The 20310-nt window shown below is 41.7% G+C and overlaps 2 protein-coding genes across 2 annotated transcripts; one reads left to right on the forward strand and one right to left on the reverse strand.

Annotated features, from left to right (window-relative positions):
- Window positions 1-272: 272 nt before the first annotated feature.
- Window positions 273-869, reverse strand: LOC104221850 (uncharacterized). The gene is made up of 2 exons (XM_009772987.1): window positions 715-869; window positions 273-621 (listed from the first exon to the last, which is right to left on the reverse strand). The coding sequence occupies exons 1-2, from the start codon at window positions 867-869 to the stop codon at window positions 273-275; spliced, it is 504 nt and encodes a 167-aa protein (XP_009771289.1).
- Window positions 870-5544: 4675 nt separating this feature from the next.
- On the forward strand, window positions 5545-6216 carry LOC104221849 (uncharacterized). Its single transcript, XM_009772986.1, has one exon. The coding sequence runs from the start codon at window positions 5545-5547 to the stop codon at window positions 6214-6216; it is 672 nt and encodes a 223-aa protein (XP_009771288.1).
- Window positions 6217-20310: the final 14094 nt, after the last annotated feature.

Below are 20310 nucleotides of genomic sequence, written 5' to 3' on the forward strand. Positions count from 1 at the left end.
GTCCAAAATTACCTAACAGAGCTATATGAACCATCAGAGTTCACATCCGAGACTTTCTACTCATAAGTCAATATCCGGTTAACATTTCCAACTTAAGCTTCTAAATAAGAGATTAAATGTCTCATTCCACTCCACGAACACTCCGAATCCAAACCAACCAACCCTATACAATGAAATATAGCTGAGCAACATATAAGGAAGTAGAAATGGGGGAAACATGACTGTAACTCATGAAACGACCGACCGGGTCATTACATGCATATGACAATTGCTTAGAGTATGTAAGTAACATTGATTCTATGAGTGATATTCCCAATCAACATTTGGCAATCCATATTGTTCCATTTCCTTGGAGATAAAGGCAGTTCTAAGTATCTGATAGGAAATGTTCCAGAAGTAAAAACTATTCTTTCCAGCAATTGATCCTTGATACCATTTTCAACCCTAGATACAAAGATGCTAGATTTTTCCATATTGGCAATCAAACCAGATACTTTACTGAAGTGATCAAGGGCTTCCATTACTCTATTTTCTGATCTAGTATTACCCTTGTATAATATCATCAAATCATCAGCAAATATGAGATGTGTCATCTTAATCTCTTTGCACATTGGATGGAACCTGAAGTGAGGTAGTCTACTGGTTATCTTTAAAGTTATAAAAAGGTATTCCATTACAAGAACAAAAAGCAGTGGAGAAATAGGACCTTATTGCCTCAAACCTCTCTTTTCAGCAAAGTAACCATGTCCCTCACCATTAACGTTTACTGTAAACATAGTAGTAGAAACACATACCATGATCCAATGTATGAACTTATCAAGCAATCCATACCCTCTTAAAGCTTCCTCCAAAAACTCCCAGCTCACCATATCGTATGCCTTTCTAAGGTCTATTTTTATTAAGCATCTGGGAGTTGTTCTTCTATTGTAGTGCCTTAGTAAGTCATGGCATATCAAAACATTGTGCATCATGGACCTTCCTTATATAAAAGCTGACTGGTTATCTGCTACTATATGACTGACTGCTGGCTTTAACCTGGAATAGATGATTTTAGATATACACTTGTATAGAACATTACAGCAGCAGATAGGCCTGTATTGAGCTGCATTTTCTGGAGCTTCCACTTTAGGTATCAAGGCAATGTTAGTGGCATTTATCTGCCTGAGCGTGCTACCATTCCTAAAAAATTCCAGGACTATTGTAGTGATATCTATTCCCACAATTGGCCATGCTGTTTTGTAAAATTCACTCCCAAATCCATCAGGACCAGGACTTTTGTTTCTGTCAATCTAAAACATAGACTGCTTTACTTCTCTTTCCAAAAAAGGTTGTATTATCTCTTGTTACTGAGCTTTTGATAACCTATTTCCATTTCTGATTATACTACTAAAAGCTTGCACCCTTTCGGTTACTTTCCTCCCTAGTAACATTTCATAATAGTCAACAAACATACCAGCAATTGTATCAGGATCTGTTTGCCAAAGACCAAAGCTGTCTTAGAGCTAAGTAACAACCTACTTCAGTTTCCTATACTTGATTACTAAGTGAAAGTATTTGGTGTTATCATCTCCTAATCTAATCCATATTGCTTTACTCCTTTGTTGTAAGTACACTTCTGCTAGGTAGGATGACTGCCTGAACTTTTGTTATGCACTAATTTCAGCTTGTTGATATTCTAAATTAGTAGGACATCTCTGTAGTTGAACTTGGGTCTGCTTTAGTGTGTTCCTATCTGTCATGACCTAAAATCCATTAAAGGTCGTGATGGCGCCGTACACCACTGTCAGGTAGGCCAACACCAAATAATTAGTAAATTCTCATTTTAATATTTCTGAAATCATGAATTTCCTTCAATTTACCTGGTAAAATAAGAACTTTACAGAATAATAATAACGTTTTCCAATTTCAATACTAAGTATCCCATAATCATCCTAGAACCCGGTATCACAAGTGCATGAACATTTACTAAGGAGTAAAATAAAATACAACAACTGTCCGAAATACAAATTTTGGACAGAAAAGAAAATACCAATACTCTGAAGGGGACTCTACTGGCTGCGGATCGCACATAAGATGAAGCTCACCTAAGTTCCCATGTCAACCACGGCACTGCATCCTCAAGGCCATTAAATATATATATTCCTGTATAACAAAATGTACATCAAGTGTAGTATGAGTACGAAAATAATGCGTACCTAGTAAGTATCTAGTCTAACCTCGAAGAAGTAGTGATGAGAGGTCGACTCCGATACATACTAGTGGTTCAAGATATGATAATATGAAATTCTAATTAAGCATGATTTATAGAGATAACAACAAAACTCAGAACAAGAAAATAGCTGAACAATTCTTTCATCAATATTAAAGAACCCCAAAACACTTCCTTCATTTAAAACGAATGATCTCTCAACAATGAATTTATACAAATTATAAAAAAAGGGGTTCCGGTTATATTATCACACATAATTTCCACCGAGGACGTTAGGCCTGATCCAACATAAATATAAATTGTGTACTGCCGAGGGTGGAACGACGCGAACCATAGATGCATCTATTTTCCCGCTCGCAAATCATACATGTGACACGGTACCCGCTTGCGAATCATACATGCGACACGATAAAATATAAATTTAAGAAATTACCCCGCTCGCGAATTATATATATGATGCGGTCAAATATAAATTTAACATTTAAGTCATATCTCTTTCTTGATTCTTTTCAAATAATGAAAATTCATCTTGAAACTTTTTGAGTAAATTACCCCGCTCGCGAAACATAGATGCGACGCGGTTACCCATAGATTTCTTAAGCTATTATAATATTCCTCAATTCTTTTCGAAAATACGATGTTCAAATGGAACCTTTTAAGTCTTAAATTCTTCAAATTTCAATTCTTTCGAGACAATTATTACTCAACCTAAATCTTGCTTCTTCTCAAGGCAGACAATAAACATAAATCGACAGTAATATCAACAAGGCATGATGTAAACCTAAACTACCCGGACATAGGCATAACTAGTAGCTACATACAGACTCTCATCACCTCGTGGGTACGTAGCCCCCACAATTAGAAGCACATATTAGTTTATTTTACCTATGGGGTTAATTCCCTCTTACAAGGTTAGAAATAAGACTTATCTCGCTCCGAAGTTCCATAGCCGGCTCCTAAGCCCTTCCGACAACTCCAACCGATGCACAACACTCCAAAACTAGTCAATAATTATGCAGACCCATAAATGTATACTCAAATACTCATAATAATTCAATTAATAACAATTTCGAACCCCAATCAAAAAGTCGATAATATCACCTCCTGGTCTGTATTGGAGAAAATCAATATTACACCTCGAATTAATTATGTGGCTAATGTAGCAAGACACGTGGATCTTTAGGAAAGTGACATCCGTAGGAGAGTACTTAAAGAGATGCGAGTTTTAATAGGTACAAGCAAGGCTTCTGAGAGACAACAAGAAATAGTCATTGGGGTATCTTCATAATCTTTAAGGGATACCGGCGGAATGAACCAAGACAACAAAAAGTATAGATTCGTTAACCTTCAGTTAATGAGCATGAATAATTAGAAACGTTACAGAATCTTCACGAAGCAGTTACGACTATCAATTATAATGTTTCATTAATGTCATTAATTGCTCATTATGACTCGATTATGAGAGGGAAGAAACGTTGTACTTAGAAATAGCTATAAAAGGGAGAGTAATAAATTTTGTACGGACACACTAATTATTACTGGAATATACTTATTTATATTGCTATACATTGATTACTCTGCTATTTCTCGTTCTAACTTTCCTTTCTCATTGCAAAAATATTCCTTTATTTGATTATCAGTAGCCCGAGTACTTCTAAAAATAAGCTTTGACCAAAATTTCAATATTTTTGTTAAACAAATTGATTCTGTTGCTGGGAATCTGATAATCTTTTACTTTCTAAATCAATCCTTCTGCCAAAAAATTATGTCCAACGTCAACGACAACAACCAACAAAACCTACAAATCAAGAAAATCAAAAACATCAGTTGAATTAGCAAAATCAACAAGGTGATGGAACTCCAGCCCCCTTACCGCAAAACTCTCCTCGACAATATCGAAAGGGGACTCCTGACAGATCTGAATCGAATATGAATGCCCAACATGTGAACGATCAATCTATTGATGCAACGTTGAAGGAACTAATCGCCCAGCAGGTCAACATCGCTCTTCAAGCTTTCGTCAGTAGATTGCCAACTGTACCACCAACTCCACCTCCAAATAACACATCAACCATAGAAAATCTCTGCTCAAGACTCGCTAATTCAGGATGCGGAGGAACTCCCAACGAATCTCGTGATGGAGGGTTAGGTAACCCAGTTAATTTTGATTTACAAAATTTAGTACTAACTTTGCAGAAGCAGCTCAAAGAGCAGAGTGATCTCATAGAGCAGATACCTGGTGTAACACCTATAATCAATGGAATAGATATAGATAAATACTCTTAACAACCTTGGAAGCCAAGTGCCGCTCCTTTGCCAATTCCAAAAAAATTCAATATGCCCGATATCCCGAAGTATGATGGAGCAACTGATCCACGAGATCACGTAACAGCATTTACAACTGGCGTAAAGGGCAACAATTTGACCAAGCAAGAAATTGAATCAGTATTGGTCAAAAATTCGGAGAAACACTCATGAAGGGAGCACTGACATGGTATTCTCTTTTACCTGAAAATTCTATTGATTCTTTTGCTGAGCGTATAGATTCATTTAAAAAAGAACACTCGGGAGCTCAAAAAGTTGAAAAACGGATGGAAGACATTTTCAAAATAAAACAAGGAGATATAGAGATGCTTAGGGAATTCTTAGACAGATTCAAGTGTGAATGGATGATGCTGCCACGTGTACCTGATAACTAGGCAGCTATGGCATTTGCCAGTAATCTAAATGAAAAAATCTCGGAAGCCACGAGAAGACTCAAAGAGAGCTTACGAGAATTTCCCGCAACAACTTGGAATGATGTTTATAATAGATACAACACAAAGCTGCGGATAGAAGAAGATACTATCACTCAGTCTCGGAAAGATGAAAGAGGAAGTTCAAGGCGGGCAGAAGTTGAAAAAAGGTCCGGTAAAAACAGGTACGAACCTTATATAGGACCAGCAAGAAGGGATTCACGTTCAAAATAGGAAAACCCAAGGTATGATCCTAGATCAAAGGACAGAGAATCAGGTTCATCGTCAAAGTTCGGAAAGGAGCGAAACATGCGACATAGTGAGACGACGACATAGGTTAAAAACAAAAATTGGCAGTTACAGTTTTAATGTTAGCACATCCGAGTTGGTGGCTATTTTAAGAAGCATGGGAGATAAGGTACGGTGGACAAAAGAAATGAGATCGAACCCAAACAGGAGAAATCCCGATTTTTTGTGCGAATTTCACAATGATCACAGTTACAAAATGACGGATTGCAATTTGCTACAAGGTGAAGTAGAGCATCTATTAAAACAAGGTTACTTAACCGAATTGTTTAGTGAAAGGGAAAACAAGCATATATGAAGAATAGGCAAGAACTACTGAAACCTCCATCACCAAAAAGAACGGTTAATGTCATAAGTGGAGGGGAAGAGATCAATGGCGTAACGTACACGGTAGTAAAGAAGGTGTCAAAAATCACAGTCACCCACGGGAAGAAAGTTTGTCAAGTTTTAGAAGAAGATAGTATAACATTTGATGATGCAGATGCAGATGGCATGCTGGCCCTACACAATGATGCACTGGTAATATCTTTACTTGTATATGATACTAACGTAAAGCAATTTTTGATTGATCCAGGTAGTTCTGTAAATATCATTCTATTAAGAGTTGTAAACGAGATGCAAGCCAATGATAAATTGGTACCCAAAGCATGGACCTTGTCTAGTTTTAACAACTCGAGCATTGTAACAAAAAGGGAGATAATACTCACCACATTAACAGAAGGAGTAGTCAAAGATACCAAATTTCAAGTGATAGAAATGCACATGGCATATAATATGATTCTCGGCAGACCGTGGATTCACAAAATGGATATTGTTCTGTCTACCCTACACCAAGTTATCAAGTTTCCTTCACAATGGGGCATACGACCAATCCATGGTGATCAACAGGATTCTCGAAGCATTAACTCAGTGGCAGACTCAAGCACGAAAAGCGACGAAAAAATAGCATTTACAGAATTCAGTTGAGGATTTAGCAACACAAGCCTCAACTATAGACAAACAAACAGATGTAGACTCAAGGCCCGATACTATTCAACAACCAGAAGAAAATGAAAACATAAAAACAATAATTTAGGAGCTAGAAGCTGTGGTATTGTTTATACATTGGCCGGACAGAAAAGTCTACATTGGAGCCAACCTCAGCCCGGAGATGAAAAGTAAGCTAATTGATTTTTTAATAGCTAATGTAAATTGCTTTGCTTGGTCGCATTCAAATATGATAGGTATATCACCAGAGGTAATGTCCCATAAGCTAAATGAATATCCAACATATCCACCTATCAAACAAAAGAAAAGTAAGCAAGGGTCCTTCAAGAATCAGGTGATTCAGGATGAAGTACAAAAGCTCATAAAAATCGGGTCTATCCGCGAGGTAAAATATCCTGATTGGTTAACTAATATTGTAGTAGTGCCCAAAAAGAATGTTAAGTGGCGAGTTTGTGTGGACTATACTGATTTAAATAAAGCTTGCCCTAAAAATTCTTTTCGATTACCGCATATAGATCAATTAATTGATGCTACTGCAGGACATGAGCTATTAAGTTTTTTAGATGCCTATCCAGGATATAACCAGATAAAGATGGATCCTCTAGATGAGGAAAAAACTTCCTTTATTATAGATAGGGGGACTTACTTTTATAAAGTTATGCCATTCGGTTTAAAGAATGCTGGTGCCACGTATCAGAGGCTAGTGACCAAGATGTTTCAAGTACATCTAGGAAAAACCATGGAGGTTTATATAGATGATATGCTAGTAAAATCACAACAAGTAGGGGATCATATTCAACACCTGTCAGATAAGTTTCAGATTCTCCGCAAATTTAACATGAAGTTAAATCTTGAGAAATATGCATTTGGCGTGTCATCAGGTAAGTTCTTGAGATTCCTTGTTTCTAACCGTGGCATTGAGGTAAATCCTACGCAGATTAAGGCTATTGAAGAAATACTAGATATACTTACGAGAAAAAAAGAAGTGTAGAGGTTGACATGTAGAGTAACAGCGTTTGGAAGATTTATTTCCAATTCATCGGAAAAATGCTTTAAGTTCTTTTCAGACTTGAAAAAACAAAGTCAATTTGAATGGTCTGAAGAATGTCAACAAGCACTGAAAAATTTAAAAGCGTACTTGTCAAACCCACCATTGCTGGCCAAACCAAAGGACGGGGAAAAACTACTCATCTACTTCGCTGTTTCAAAAGTGGCGGTAAGTGCTGTATTAGTTCGAGAAGACCAAGGTAAACAATCTCCAATTTACTATGTTATCAAGTCATTATTGGATGCTGATACTCGATATCCTTGTCACGACCCCGGTTCGACCTCCGTGAACCATCGTGACGGCACCTAGTCTCTACGACTAGGTAAGGCTAAACTTGCGGAAGATAACCAAAACTTGCGGAAGTAAAATAATTTAAAAAAAGAAATAAGGTAAATAATAGTGTTAAATGTGCCGCTCGGCATACACCATATTTATATAGATCTCAAAATCAATATCTAAATCCAAGTACCGGAAACCCACAAATCCCAAGCTAAGAAAAAAAATACTACATAGCTCTAAGTCCGAAATTTGTCTAATGAGAATAGAAAGTGCAGAAGGGCTAAATACTAAAAGGCAGGAATAGATAGGGACTTCTCGGTCTGCGGACGTGGCAGATGTACCTCGAAGTCTCTAAGTAGTCACCTCCCTCAAGGATGGTAGACCTGAGTAGAAGTACCTGGATCTGCACATGAAAAACATGCGTAGAAGAGGCATGAGTACACCACAATGGTACTTAGTAAGTGCCAAGCCTAACCTCGGTTGGGTAGTGACGAGGAAGGTTAGGGTCCTACTGAGGTTAAATACAATATAAGGGTTAACAGTGTGGAATAAAACAATATAAATAAGTGCAACAGTAAGAAATAACATAGAATTGACAGAACAACAACAACTAGAACAGAGACAAAACAAACCACAGAAAGAAATATAGCTCAACACAGAGACAACAACCGGGGCACCTTCCAGGATACCGTCCTGTAGTTCCAATTACAACTATCCAGTGGTTCTCCGGGGGATACCTTCCCGTAGTCTATCATATATATATATCTGAAGGATCTCCCGGGATCCCATCCCATAGTCCAACTACTAATGTGCGGGGATCTACCGGAATCTCGATCCATAGTCCCAAATATAAATACCCAGTACTGGGGGAATCTACCGGGTGCATTCCCGTAGTTCCATATAACTGTGCAGGGGGATCTACCGGGAATCTAACCCGTAGTCCCAAAGTAAATGTGCAGGGGGATCTACCGGGAATCTAACCCGTAGTCCCAAAGTAAACAGACAAGGCGGAGCTACCAGAATCCCACATCTATAGTCCCAAGATAAATACACAGCAGCAACACGCAGATAACATAAATGGCAAAATTTCATATTAAGGAAATAAGTGATTCTAGCCTAGCATGCTGCACATAATTCAAGTAAGGCAGGTCGAATCAAATAAAGCAATTAAGTCACTTAGACATGCTTTCCTAAGCTAACAACAAGCTTAATAGTGCAAGAATAGAAATAGAAAAGGAAACATACTAGTATTTACTTAAAGAAAACCAGATTTCTAACAATTAGCACAAGTACACACTCGTCACCTCACGTACAAGGCATTTCAACTACCAAATATACCAATCCTAAGGGGAAGGTCCCCACACAAGGTTAGACAAGCCACTTACCTCAAACCGGCTCAAAATCAACCCAACACCACGTCCTTGCCACGAGTACTCGACTCCAAATGGCCCAAATCTATTCAATTCAATTGCATAATGTAAATAACACTTCAAGTAACTGATTCTACAATTAAATTCTAAGCTAATACGTGAAATTATGTAAAAATAACCAAAACGCCCCTCGGGCCCACATCTCGGAATCGGATAAAATTCACATTTTCAGAATCCTCTTATTCTCATGAGTTTAACCATACCAAAATTATCCAATTCCGATACCATTTGGTCCTTCAAATCATCATTTTACATTTTTGAAAGATTTCACAAGTTTTCTTCCCAAATTCCATCTCAAATCACGAATTAAATGATGAATTCAATGACGGATTCATGTACTCTTGCCAAATCTAAGTTAGAATCACTTACCCCGATGAATTTCTTGAAAAACCATCAAAAAATCGCCAAAATCCGAGCTCTCTAGGTCAAAATATGAAATAAAACCCAAAACCTCATATTTATAGAGCACCCCCTAGATTTCCACCACTGCGGGCCGCACAAAAATGAGTGTTGTCCGCACAAAACCGGTGTGGTCCGCACAAAAATGAGTGTTGTCCGCACAAAACCGGTGTGGTCCGCACAAAAATGAGTGTTGTCCGCACAGGTTTTGACTGCAGTGACAAACTTTAGTATTTTGGCCATAACTTTCTCTACAAACATCCCAATTGTGATTTCTTTACCTTTATGGAAACTAGACACGAAGTGCTACTACTTTTGGTTTGAATCATCCCAAAATTCCTTGTAGATCAAAAGATATAAGCTTCCGAAGTAGGACCAGTGAAACTTTCCTCACCGCGGACCGCACTGCATTTTGTGTGGCCGTACAGCCCCCACCGTAGACGCACTGGATTTTGTACGGACCGCACTGGTGGGTTCCAAGGCCTGCAACTCTTCTGGACCTGTAACAACTATAATTTTCGGCCTAAAACATCCCGGAACTACCCGGAACTCACCCGAGTCCCTGGGACTTCAAACAAATTGTACCAACACATCCCATGACATCGTTCAAACTTGTTCAAAACTTCGGAACACTCACAACATCATCAAATCACCAATTTAACATAGGGTTCAAGCCTAAGAACTCCAAGAACTCTTAACTTATGCTTTCGATCAAAAAGTCTATCAAATCTCGTCCGAATGACCTGAAATTTTGCAAGCACGTCATATTCAACACTACGAAGCTACTCCAATTCTCTGAATTCCATTCCGACCCTTAGATCAAAATCTCACTATCGGACCGGAAACTTCAAAAATTCGACTCTCGCCATTTCAAGCCTAAATTAGTACAGACCTCTAAAACACAATCCGATCACGTCCCTAAGCCCAAAATCACCCAACGGAGCTAACGAAACCGTTGGATTTCCATTTCGAGGTCGTCTTCACACTATTTCGACTACGGTCAACTTTCCAACACTTAAGCTCTCATTCTGGGACTAAGTGTCCCAAAACTCCCCGACACTCAAAATCAAACATCCCGACAAATCAAAATAGCAGAAATAAACTAGGAAAAGCAATTAATAGGGGATCGGGGCGTTAATTCTTAAGACGACCGGCCGGGTCGTCACAATCCTCATTTAGAAAAACTTGCACTAGCATTAATTATAGCATCTAGACAATTAAGGCCTTATTTTCAATGTTATACTATCTCTGTATAACTGCCTACCCTTACGTAATATATTACATAAACAAGAGTTATCAGGTAGGTTAGCCAAATGGGATATAGAACTAAGTGAATATGACATCACATATTAACCTAGAAATGCAATAAAGTCACAGGTTTTAGCAGATTTGCTGACAGATTTTAGCCTAGGGATGGTAGCAGAGGCAGAAAAAGAACTGCAGGTATTTAACGGGTCTAATCCAGGTACTTGGACCTTATTTACCGATGGCTCTTAGAATGTAAAAGGAGCAGGTTTGGGCATTGTCCTGATCCCACCTGCGGGAGAGACTATATGACAAGCCATAAAATGCCATCCTATTACTAATAATAAAGCTGTGATTGCAGGTCTAGAATTGGCATGAGAGCTCGGAATAGAGAAAGTCATAATCAAAAGCGACTCACAACTCGTAGTTAACCAAATATAGGGGATTTATATAGCTAGAGAGGCGAGGATGCAGCAATATCTGGAAAAGGCACGGGACTTAATTAGACAATTCCAAACTTGGAAAATTGTGCAGATACCAAGAGATGAGAATGCCGAGGCAGACGAGTTAGCTAATATTGCATCCGCTGCAGAAGTAACAAAAGAAGAGAATGCTTCTGTAATACATTTGTTTCATTCGGTACTCGACCAAGATAAAAACGAGGTAAATTTCAATAATTTAACTTGGGAATGGAGAAACAAGATTTTCAATTATTTGCGGTATGGAACACTACCTGAAGATAAGAAAAAGGCTCAGACACTTCATCGAAAGGCTGTTTGTTATTGTTTAGAACGGGGCAATCTGTATCAAAAAATGTTCGGTGGCCTTCTAGCAAGGTGTCTCAGACCTTCTCAAACGGAATATATGATGGGAAAAATACTTGAGGGACATTGTGAAAATCACACCAGAGGAAGATCCTTGGTAAAAACGTTAATTAGAGCAGGGTATTATTAACTAAAAATGCAAGAAGAGGCGGAAAATTTTGTTGCTAAATATGACAAGTACCAACGGTATGGTAACAACATGCACCGACCAACAGAGTTATTACACCCAGTTATTGCACCATGGCCTTTTATGAAGTGGGGGATGGATATCGTAGGTCCATTACCACAAGCCAAAGGCAAGGTACGATTTCTATTAATGCTCACTGATTATTTTACTAAGTGGGTAGAAGCAGGTGCCTTCAAGTAGGTACGAGAAATAGAGGTCAGAGACTTCATCTAGCGAAACATCACACGCCGGTTTGGAGTTCCAAAAGAGACCATGTGCGATAATGGCCCACAGTTCATAGGTTTGCAAATCATAGAATTCTTTCAAAGTTGGCAAATTACAAGGATTATTTCGACACCCTATAATCCAGTGGCCAATGGACAAGCTGAATCAACAAATAAAGTTATTATTAATAACTTGAAGAAAACACTAAAGGTGTCAAAAGGCAAGTGGCCAGAGGTGTTACCTGGAGTCTTGTGGGCATACCGAACAACAACAAAAACAAGTACGGGAGAGACACCATTGTCACTTGTATACGGTGCTGAAGCTTTAATTCCAGTTGAAATAGGGGAGCCAAGTACGAGATATGCTCAAGCAACCGAAGAGTCAAATGAAGAGGAGATGCGGGTAAATCTTGATTTGCTTAAAGAAAGGAGAGAAACAACTTTGATAAGGATGGCTGCGCAAAAGCAAGTTATTGAGCAATATTACAATCGGAAAGCTCGTCTTAGATACTTCAAGATTCGGGACTACGTACTCAAGAAAGTTTTCCAATCCACAAGAGTAGCCAATGTAGGAAAGATGAGTCCAAATTAGGAAGGACCTTACAAGGTTTGAGGTACCGCAGGAAAAGGGGCATATGAACTTGAAACCATGAATGGCTAGGTTCTACCCTCAAGTTGCAATGCTATTCATCTGATAAAGTACTATTTCTAATTAAATGAAAGGAAAGGAAATACCCACGATCAGGTACCTTTAATTATGATTTTTGTTTTTGAACTGTTAAAATTATACTAACAATTTTAGATGATAGACAAAAAGCTAGCCCACGCCAAATGATGATATTAGATGTTTACCATGAAAATGGTAACAACAATTAAATTTGTAAATGATATTCTAAAAATACGTGATCTATTCCTAAGCCAGTTGTTAGAGCAGTTGATGCTAGTAATGTGAAGTTTAATGATGAAATGCAAGCTAAAACGAGATAGTAATCGAACTGAAGGGCCTGCTGCCCAGGTGTAAGTCTGGTCGATGGGGGACCTCGGGGTCAATGTCGGGGTCGAGATCGGGCTATTGGGGATAGTCGAGAACGGATTAACAGTTGAGGATATAATTAAACAAGGCTCTTTACGGCCAATATTAAGCTATATAATGAAGAGCAAATAAGAGAATGATGGATATAAGGATAGCCTCGGGGCAGTGAGAACAAGCAAGTTAGAAAGAAAAGAGAGAGAGAGAGAGAGAGAGAGAGAGAGAGATATTATTGTACTTGTGGAGAAAAATGGAGCAACATCAGCCAAACTTACAAAGTAATGGGGATCCCCTTTATATAGGAGGGGAACCCGTTATGGTACAGAACGTATTAGCCGTAAAGTTATGGAGATAGGACGGCTAGACATGACATCTTGAAAATAGGCCCCGGATAGACCAGCTATGTTAGGTTAAGCCGCATGCCTTGGGAACTCCCTTCTCGCTTGTCGTAGCTTGCTGTACTTGTCAGAATACGATATCCTTCAGACTGACATGTATCGAACCTCGAGGATGACTATCGACTTTGGCTTCGAGCTTCGAGGAGCATGACCGCGAGATGGTTCTATGGCGTAGGAATCCGGCCCCCGGATTCTCCGTATATAGATAGTCTCTGCGAGCTTGTAACTCGATATATTAGCTCTATAACAGACATCAAAAGAGTGAAGGCAGACTGCTGTTGGGGAGATACCGTGCTCGTGGAGATTCCCGCTCGGGATGAGGATATTACAGCTCATAAAGCCGGCTTTCTGAGTGTGTACACCTACCTATTCTCTTTGGGGCCAGTGGGGCCATCCTCGCCCTTGATTGACCCCGTGATTCTCGACTTCTGCCGGAGTTACCAGGTAACTCTAGGTCCAGTCCATCCTTCGTTCTGGTGCGTGGTTTATATGATCAGGCATTATTCGAGCATGATAGAGGGAATGCCCTTCTCACTAAACCATTTGATTCAGATGTATAGCCCTCATCTGCTTCGTGGAGGCTTAGTCAAGCTTCGCTGTCGAGCCTCGAGGTCCCTTTTTGCCCCCACCGAGGAGTTTGAGGATAATGGGTACTTAAGATAATTCATCTGATTGAGGATGTATAATTTAATTCTAGTGGAAAAGATTCTGTTCCCTGAGAAGTGGAACGCTGGGCGTAAGTAGATGTGGTGCCATTGCCCTTTCTTAATAATTTTTCTTCATACATCTGAATTCGCCTTTCTTGTCTTTTTAGCCGCAGCGATCTACCCCGATGCGGTACCGAACCTTTAGGGTTGGGTTGGTTGTTTGCACTCAATCTGCCCGTATACCGACCAAGCGTGGCGAGATTTATCCCGAGCTCGGTGGGAGGCCGGAGGCCTTGGTAAGCCTTGAGTCTTGATACATTCGTGCATTTTCATATAGCTTGCTATCAGTAGCCTTCTCCGTACCGTGCATTTTAACATCTGCATCTATGCAGGTTTGGGAGGGATCCTACTGATAAGGGAGGTTCCGTCCGTTGGATGGGACATTCTGATGCATGACAAGGAGAGGAAGAGGCAGGAGAGCCTATCGGTTGAGCCACCGGAGCCCAAGAGGATCAGAGTGGAGGATTCCAAGGTTGACCCATTGGCTCCAATATTCGGGGCGATGGGAAATTCTCGTGCTGAAGGTGAGGGAGAAAACAACTTCTCGGCACCCTTCAAAGGGCGTTTGGGGTTGATTGATCCTCGGGCCATCGGAATAGATACTTCCGGACAGGATTCTGATACTTGCGTGGCTTAGGTTCGTGGTGGTGAGGCAGCGGATGGGGTATCTAGCACTGACCTTGAATTGATAGGTGGCCAGAGTTCCCCTCGATCCGGGACACCCTTGATAGGCGGTTTGGAGGGACCTCGAGCTGGGACCAATGATGAACAGAGGGTGGAGATTCAGGTTAACCCCATTGGCCCGTTGGATAACGTTGATTCTCCAAAGGGGGAGATCCTTCCATCTTCCAGAATGCAAGAGGAGTCTCGCGAGGAGCCTTTCATGGCGAGAGCACTGATCAAAGGTGGAGACGTACTCGGGAGGCCGGTGATCATTCTTGAGGGTAATTCCAAGTCAACGCTTCATCTATTTTTGGCAAGATGGGCAGGCTTTGTGAGCGGGTAACTTCATCTAGCCTTGTCTGCTGCTTCGGGCTACTTCGTCCTTTATCCTTTTAACTTTTTTATGCGGTTTTAGGCTGAGGCACTTTATAACCAAGCCCTCGCCCAGTATCAGGATGAGGTAAGTCATTGTGAGCGCGAGAAAGCCCTTTTCATCGAACATGTTATCCATCCCTTGTTTTCACTATCATTTGAGTCCTTGTAAAATTTTGTTGCTTTTAACTCTTCTGCCCCGATCTGTGAAGTTTGAGAAGGAAAACGCCCTGCTGAGAGGGGAGCTTTGTGCTAGGGATACTAAAATCTCCGAGCTTAGCCAACATGTGAGCGAGGTGTCTTCTGAAAGGGACAACCTCAGAGAGAGAGAGAGAGTTACCTTGATTGAGCATCAACTTCAGGGCACGAAGGAGGATAGCGTCAAGTATAAGAGCCTTCATTCTGAGTGGTGGCTGCATTGCTCTGGATCAAAGTTGAGACCGAGGCACTTGTATCTTGGCATGGGGGAGGAGCGGTTGTCATAGATTCCTTCGTTAAGAGGGCATTCGAGGGGGCTGGCCTAGTTTTTCCTCGAACCATGGATCACGCTTGGTCGGGTTCCCGAGGGCTGACCGTCGAAGGTGTATTGCAAGGCAGCTCGAGCAGGGTTAAAAATGAGGGTGGATCCCCGGAGAGGGGGTACGCCGTCGAGAAGGGGCCATCGAGGGATTTGTAATCGCCTAGATGCAAGCTTTGGGGCCGTCGGTTTGGCGATAGATTAGGATCTGCTATTTTTTCCTGTTGATTTCCCTGTTTGTTGTATAGTACTTTTATTTTGGCATATGTATGAGGAGAATTCCGCGACTCTATTTCCCTTATTCCCTTTTTGTTTTGAATTCAGCATCGATCGGCGAAAAAACCTTTAGACCTGCAATATAGCCCTGTGGCTCTTTTGGGTTGGATCGGGAATTGTCGTGTGGCCGGTTGATGCGGCCTCCGACATAAACTGCCGTGAGGGATCTCATGCTTTTGCCTCATTATCTTACGTTGGGTTTCTGGGCCGGGTTTGTCCTGAGCCTTGTTGATTTCCGCTCTCCTGTGCCCGTGCGGTCGGGTAATGATGGTTCTTATCTTTTGCCCTTGGGCGTTTCGCTGTTTCAACTATTTTGGGTCCACTCTCCGAGTCGCATCGTGATTCGAGCTTTAATTGACCCTAAAGTTCTTTCCTGCCTGCATGGGCGGGCAATAATGGCCTTTTGTGTTTCGGGTCGAAGTGACCTTATAGGCGCGTGACCCGAGGGCTCACTCGGCTGGTCGATAGTGGCATTTATGCCATGCCCTTAGGCATGTTGCAGTTTAACTATTTCAAGTCTAGTCTCTGAGTCGCATTGCGATTCGAGCTTTAATTGACCCTTAAGCATTTTCAAACCGGCGATAGTGGCTCTTACGCTATTTTGGTCATTGTGACCTTTTAATATGTGGTCCAGAGGCTTGCATAGTTAACTATTTTGTATCCGGTCTCCGAATCGGGTTACGATTCGAGCTCATTTTAATCCTCAAGTTGTCAATTTTTAAGCTGGCGACAATGGCTCTTATGCTATTTGGTCGTAGAGACCTTTCAATATGTGGCCCGGAGGCTCGTTTGGTTGGCGACAATGGCTCTTATGTTGTTTTGCCCATGGGCTTTTTGTAGGCTTTGTTTTCCTCTCGTTAAGGTCTTTTGAAATAATTTTGCTTGACCCGTCGTCGGTTGTAGAAGAACCTCGATTTCAAGCCGTTATTGGCGATGTTTGAGCACCTCAGAAGGTTCATAGCTCGTAAGCTAAGAAGGTCGAAGCCTTGTGATTTGGAGATGACATGGTCGAAGCTCGTTTTTTCGTGTTGAGGGAAGCCTATTTTAACCAGTTCTTTCCGAAGTATATTCGAAGTGGTGGCCTACGATTTTTGTTTAGCAATGGTCGGGCGTCCCCGAGTCGTATTAGTATGGTTGTATCAGCCGTTTTGACCGTAGTCATATGTGTTTGGCCTGAGCCATTTTGATCCTAAGTGACAGTTCAGGCGTCTACACCGAGGGCGTGCCCTTTCGGGACTCTTACAAATGTGACATATAGCCTGAACTTCAGGATTTTCATGTCTGTTGAGGTCTTATAGTTTGTGATGCCTGTTGAGGTCTTACAGTTTGTGATGCCTGTTGAGGTATTACAGTTTTTGTTGTAATATAGAATAGATTTGGTTACGCCGAGTCTGCCCGCTAGGGGTCTTATAGTTTCGGGTTTTCCAGTGCATGGCGATTAATGACAGTCTCCGAGTCATCGAGTTTGTTTAAGCTTGAAGACTGCTTTTTGTGAGCTTGGAATTGACTTGTAGGGGCTTTATGAGCCTGGAGTTCCGACCCTAGGGTCGTGCGGGTGCTGAATTGCTGACGCTAAGTCTCCGAGTATCTTGGGATGCGTTTGGTGGAGAGGCCTTCGTTGTAGGCATGTTGAAATCCCCTTTTCTGGAGTACGAGATGCCGAAAGATATTTTTTATTGCTTGGCGTAAATACATGCTATTTTGTTTTTGCGAATTCGGCCCGCTCGGGTGCGGCTCCTTGGGCCGTTTGACCCGATACATTATTCCCTATCGGAGCCTTGTTCGTCTTTTTCCTAGGTCGGGGTTGATTGCGAAAGAAATCTTGGAGGCTCTTCGAATCCTTCTTGCAATATGTATGGACATCGTCTCGTTAAAAACCTTGCTGGCAAAAACCTGTTTCAGGATAAAAAACCTGGTCGAAGGAAAAGAGTGCGACGTTTGCTCGAGGATATGTGTGGGGTTTCTCATCCGGCCGCCCTAGTAGTAATACCTCTTAAGCATCGATACATTCCAGTTACTCAGAAGTTGCTTGCCCTTCATGGTACCAAGCTTATAGGATCCTTTGCCAACTATCCCAAGGTTACGGTATGGTCCTTCCCAATTTTGGCCCAGCTTCCCTTCGTTAGGGTTTCTGATGTTGAAGGTAACCTTCCTTAGGACCAAGTCTCCGATTTTGAAGTATCGGAGATTCGTTCTTCTGTTATAGTATCTTTCGATTTTCTGCTTCTAGGCAGCCATCCGAACCAGCGAGGCTTGTCCTCTTTCGTCAAGCAGCTCGAGGGCCGTTGCCATGACTTCGTTGTTTGATCCCTTGCTAGTGTGTTGGAATCTAGCACTTGGTTCCCCAGTCTCCACCGATATCAGTGCCTCGGCACCATACACTAGGGAGAAATGTGTTTCCCCAATGCTTGATTTTGGAGTTGTTCGATATGCCCACAACACCTCGGGTAGCGTTTCTCTCCATTTTCCCTTGGCGCTTTCAACTTCTTTTTCAAGTTTTGAATGATGGTTTTATTTGTAGATTCATCTTGGCCGTTCTCACACGGGTGATATGTCATAGATAGGATTCTCTTGATTTTGTTGTCTTCTAGGAACTGTGTTACCTTGCTCCCGATGAATTGCCTCCCGTTGTTGCATGTTATTTCGGACAGGATCCTGAACCGTCATATGATGTGTTCCCATATAAAATTGATGACTTCCGTCTCTCTTATTTTCTCGAAGGCCTGTGCTTCCACCCATTTTGAGAAATAGTCAGTCATAAATAAAATGAACTGGCCTTACCTGGCACCATCGGCAAAGGGACGACAATTTCCATCCCCCATTTCATGAATGGCCATGGTGATAAAATGGAATGCAGTTGCTCCCCGGGCTGGTGGATCATGGGAGCTAACCTCTGACACTTGTTGCATTTTCGGACGAATTCCCTAGCGTCTTTTTCCATGCAGTCTCAATAGTAGTCCGCTCTGATCACTTTTCGGACAAAGGAATCTGCCCTGGAGTGATTTCCGCAGGTGCCCTTGTGGATCTCTCGGAGCACATAATCCGTGTCGCCCGGTCCCAGGCATATCGCCAGGGGACCATCAAAAGTTCTCCTGTAGAGAGCCCCAATTTTGTTGATTGAGAACTGGGCCGCTTTGTTTCGCAGGGCCCTCGACTCTTTTGGATCTGTGGGTAGCTTCCCGTCCTTCAGATAAATGATGTATTTATTTCTCTAATCCTATGTCAGGCTGGTGGGGTTAATTTCCGCATGACCTTCCTCGACCACAGATTTGAATAGTTGGACGACGGTTCCGGGGAGTAGGTCTTCTTCTTTAGCTGAAGATCCTAGGTTCGCGAGGGCATCGGCCTCGCAATTCTTCTCTCGAGGTACATGGACTAAGGTCTATTCTTTGAAGCGACGTAATGCGATTTAGATTTTGTCCAAATGCCTGTGCATCCTGTCTTCTCAGGCTTCGTAGCTTCCGTTAACATGGCTTACCACGAGAAGCGAGTCGCATTTTGCCTCGATAGTCTCGGCTCCCAAACTTTTGGCCAACTTCAAACCTGCAATCATAGCCTTACACTCGGCTTCATTGTTAGTCAGCTTTGTGGTTTTTATGGATTGCCTGATTATGCCACCGACGGTCGACTTTAGGACTATACCGAGTCCGAATCCTCTTACGTTTGTGGCACCATCTGTGAACATGGTCCATACCTTGGAGGATATGCCTCGTTTTAATAAAAGCTCCTTCTCTACCTCGGGCACGAGGGTTGGCGAGAAGTCGCCCACAAAATCCGCCAGGATTTGGGACTTGATGGTCATTTGAGGGTGATACTCGATGTCATACCCTCCAAGTTCGATGGCCCACTTGGCCAATCGACCCGATAACTCAGGTTTATGCAGTACACTCTGGAGGGGATAAGTTGACAAGACGCAGATATGGTGGCACTGAAAGTAAGGCTTCAGTTTGTGCGAGGTGCTTATTAGTGCAAGAGCCAATTTTTCCAGATGGGGATACCGGGTTTCGGCGTCCCCCAAGCATCGGCTTACATAATAAACAGGAAATTTCGTACCTTTCTCTTCTTGGACCGGTACACCGCTAACCGCTATTTTGGATACGACCATGTATAGGTATAACGTTTCATCCTCCTTGGGTATGTGCAGCAAAGGCGGGCTGGACATGTACCGTTTTAGTTCTTTCGGGGCGTGATGGCATTCTGGAGTCCATTCGAAGTTGTTCTTTCTTTTAAGTAGGGCAAAAAATGGTGGCTTTTGTCCGACGATCTAGATATGAATTTGCCTAGGGCCGCGATCTGCCCTGTCAGCTGTTGAATGACTTTTACGTTGTTCACCACTGTAATCTCTTCGATGTCATTTATTTTGTCAGGATTGATTTCGATCCCCCTGTTTGAGACCATGAAGCCCAGGAATTTGCACGAGCCTACTCCGAAGGAGCAGTTCTCAGAAATTTGCCCGATCCTACTCTGAGGATGTCGAAGGTTTCCTGCAAATGGG

This window comes from Nicotiana sylvestris, chromosome 9 (genome assembly GCF_000393655.2).
Source record: "Nicotiana sylvestris chromosome 9, ASM39365v2, whole genome shotgun sequence".
Classification (NCBI taxonomy): Eukaryota; Viridiplantae; Streptophyta; class Magnoliopsida; order Solanales; family Solanaceae; genus Nicotiana; species Nicotiana sylvestris.

Excerpts from the sequence above, each read along its gene's own strand:
- LOC104221850 (XM_009772987.1), bottom strand. The coding sequence starts at position 869 with ATGGTGAGCTGGGAGTTTTTGGAGGAAGCTTTAAGAGGGTATGGATTG. Across the intron at positions 622-714 it reads GCTGAAAAGAGAGGTTTGAG|GTTCCATCCAATGTGCAAAG; the intron begins GCAATAAGGTCC and ends ACCTCACTTCAG.
- LOC104221849 (XM_009772986.1), top strand. The coding sequence starts at position 5,545 with ATGAAGAATAGGCAAGAACTACTGAAACCTCCATCACCAAAAAGAACG.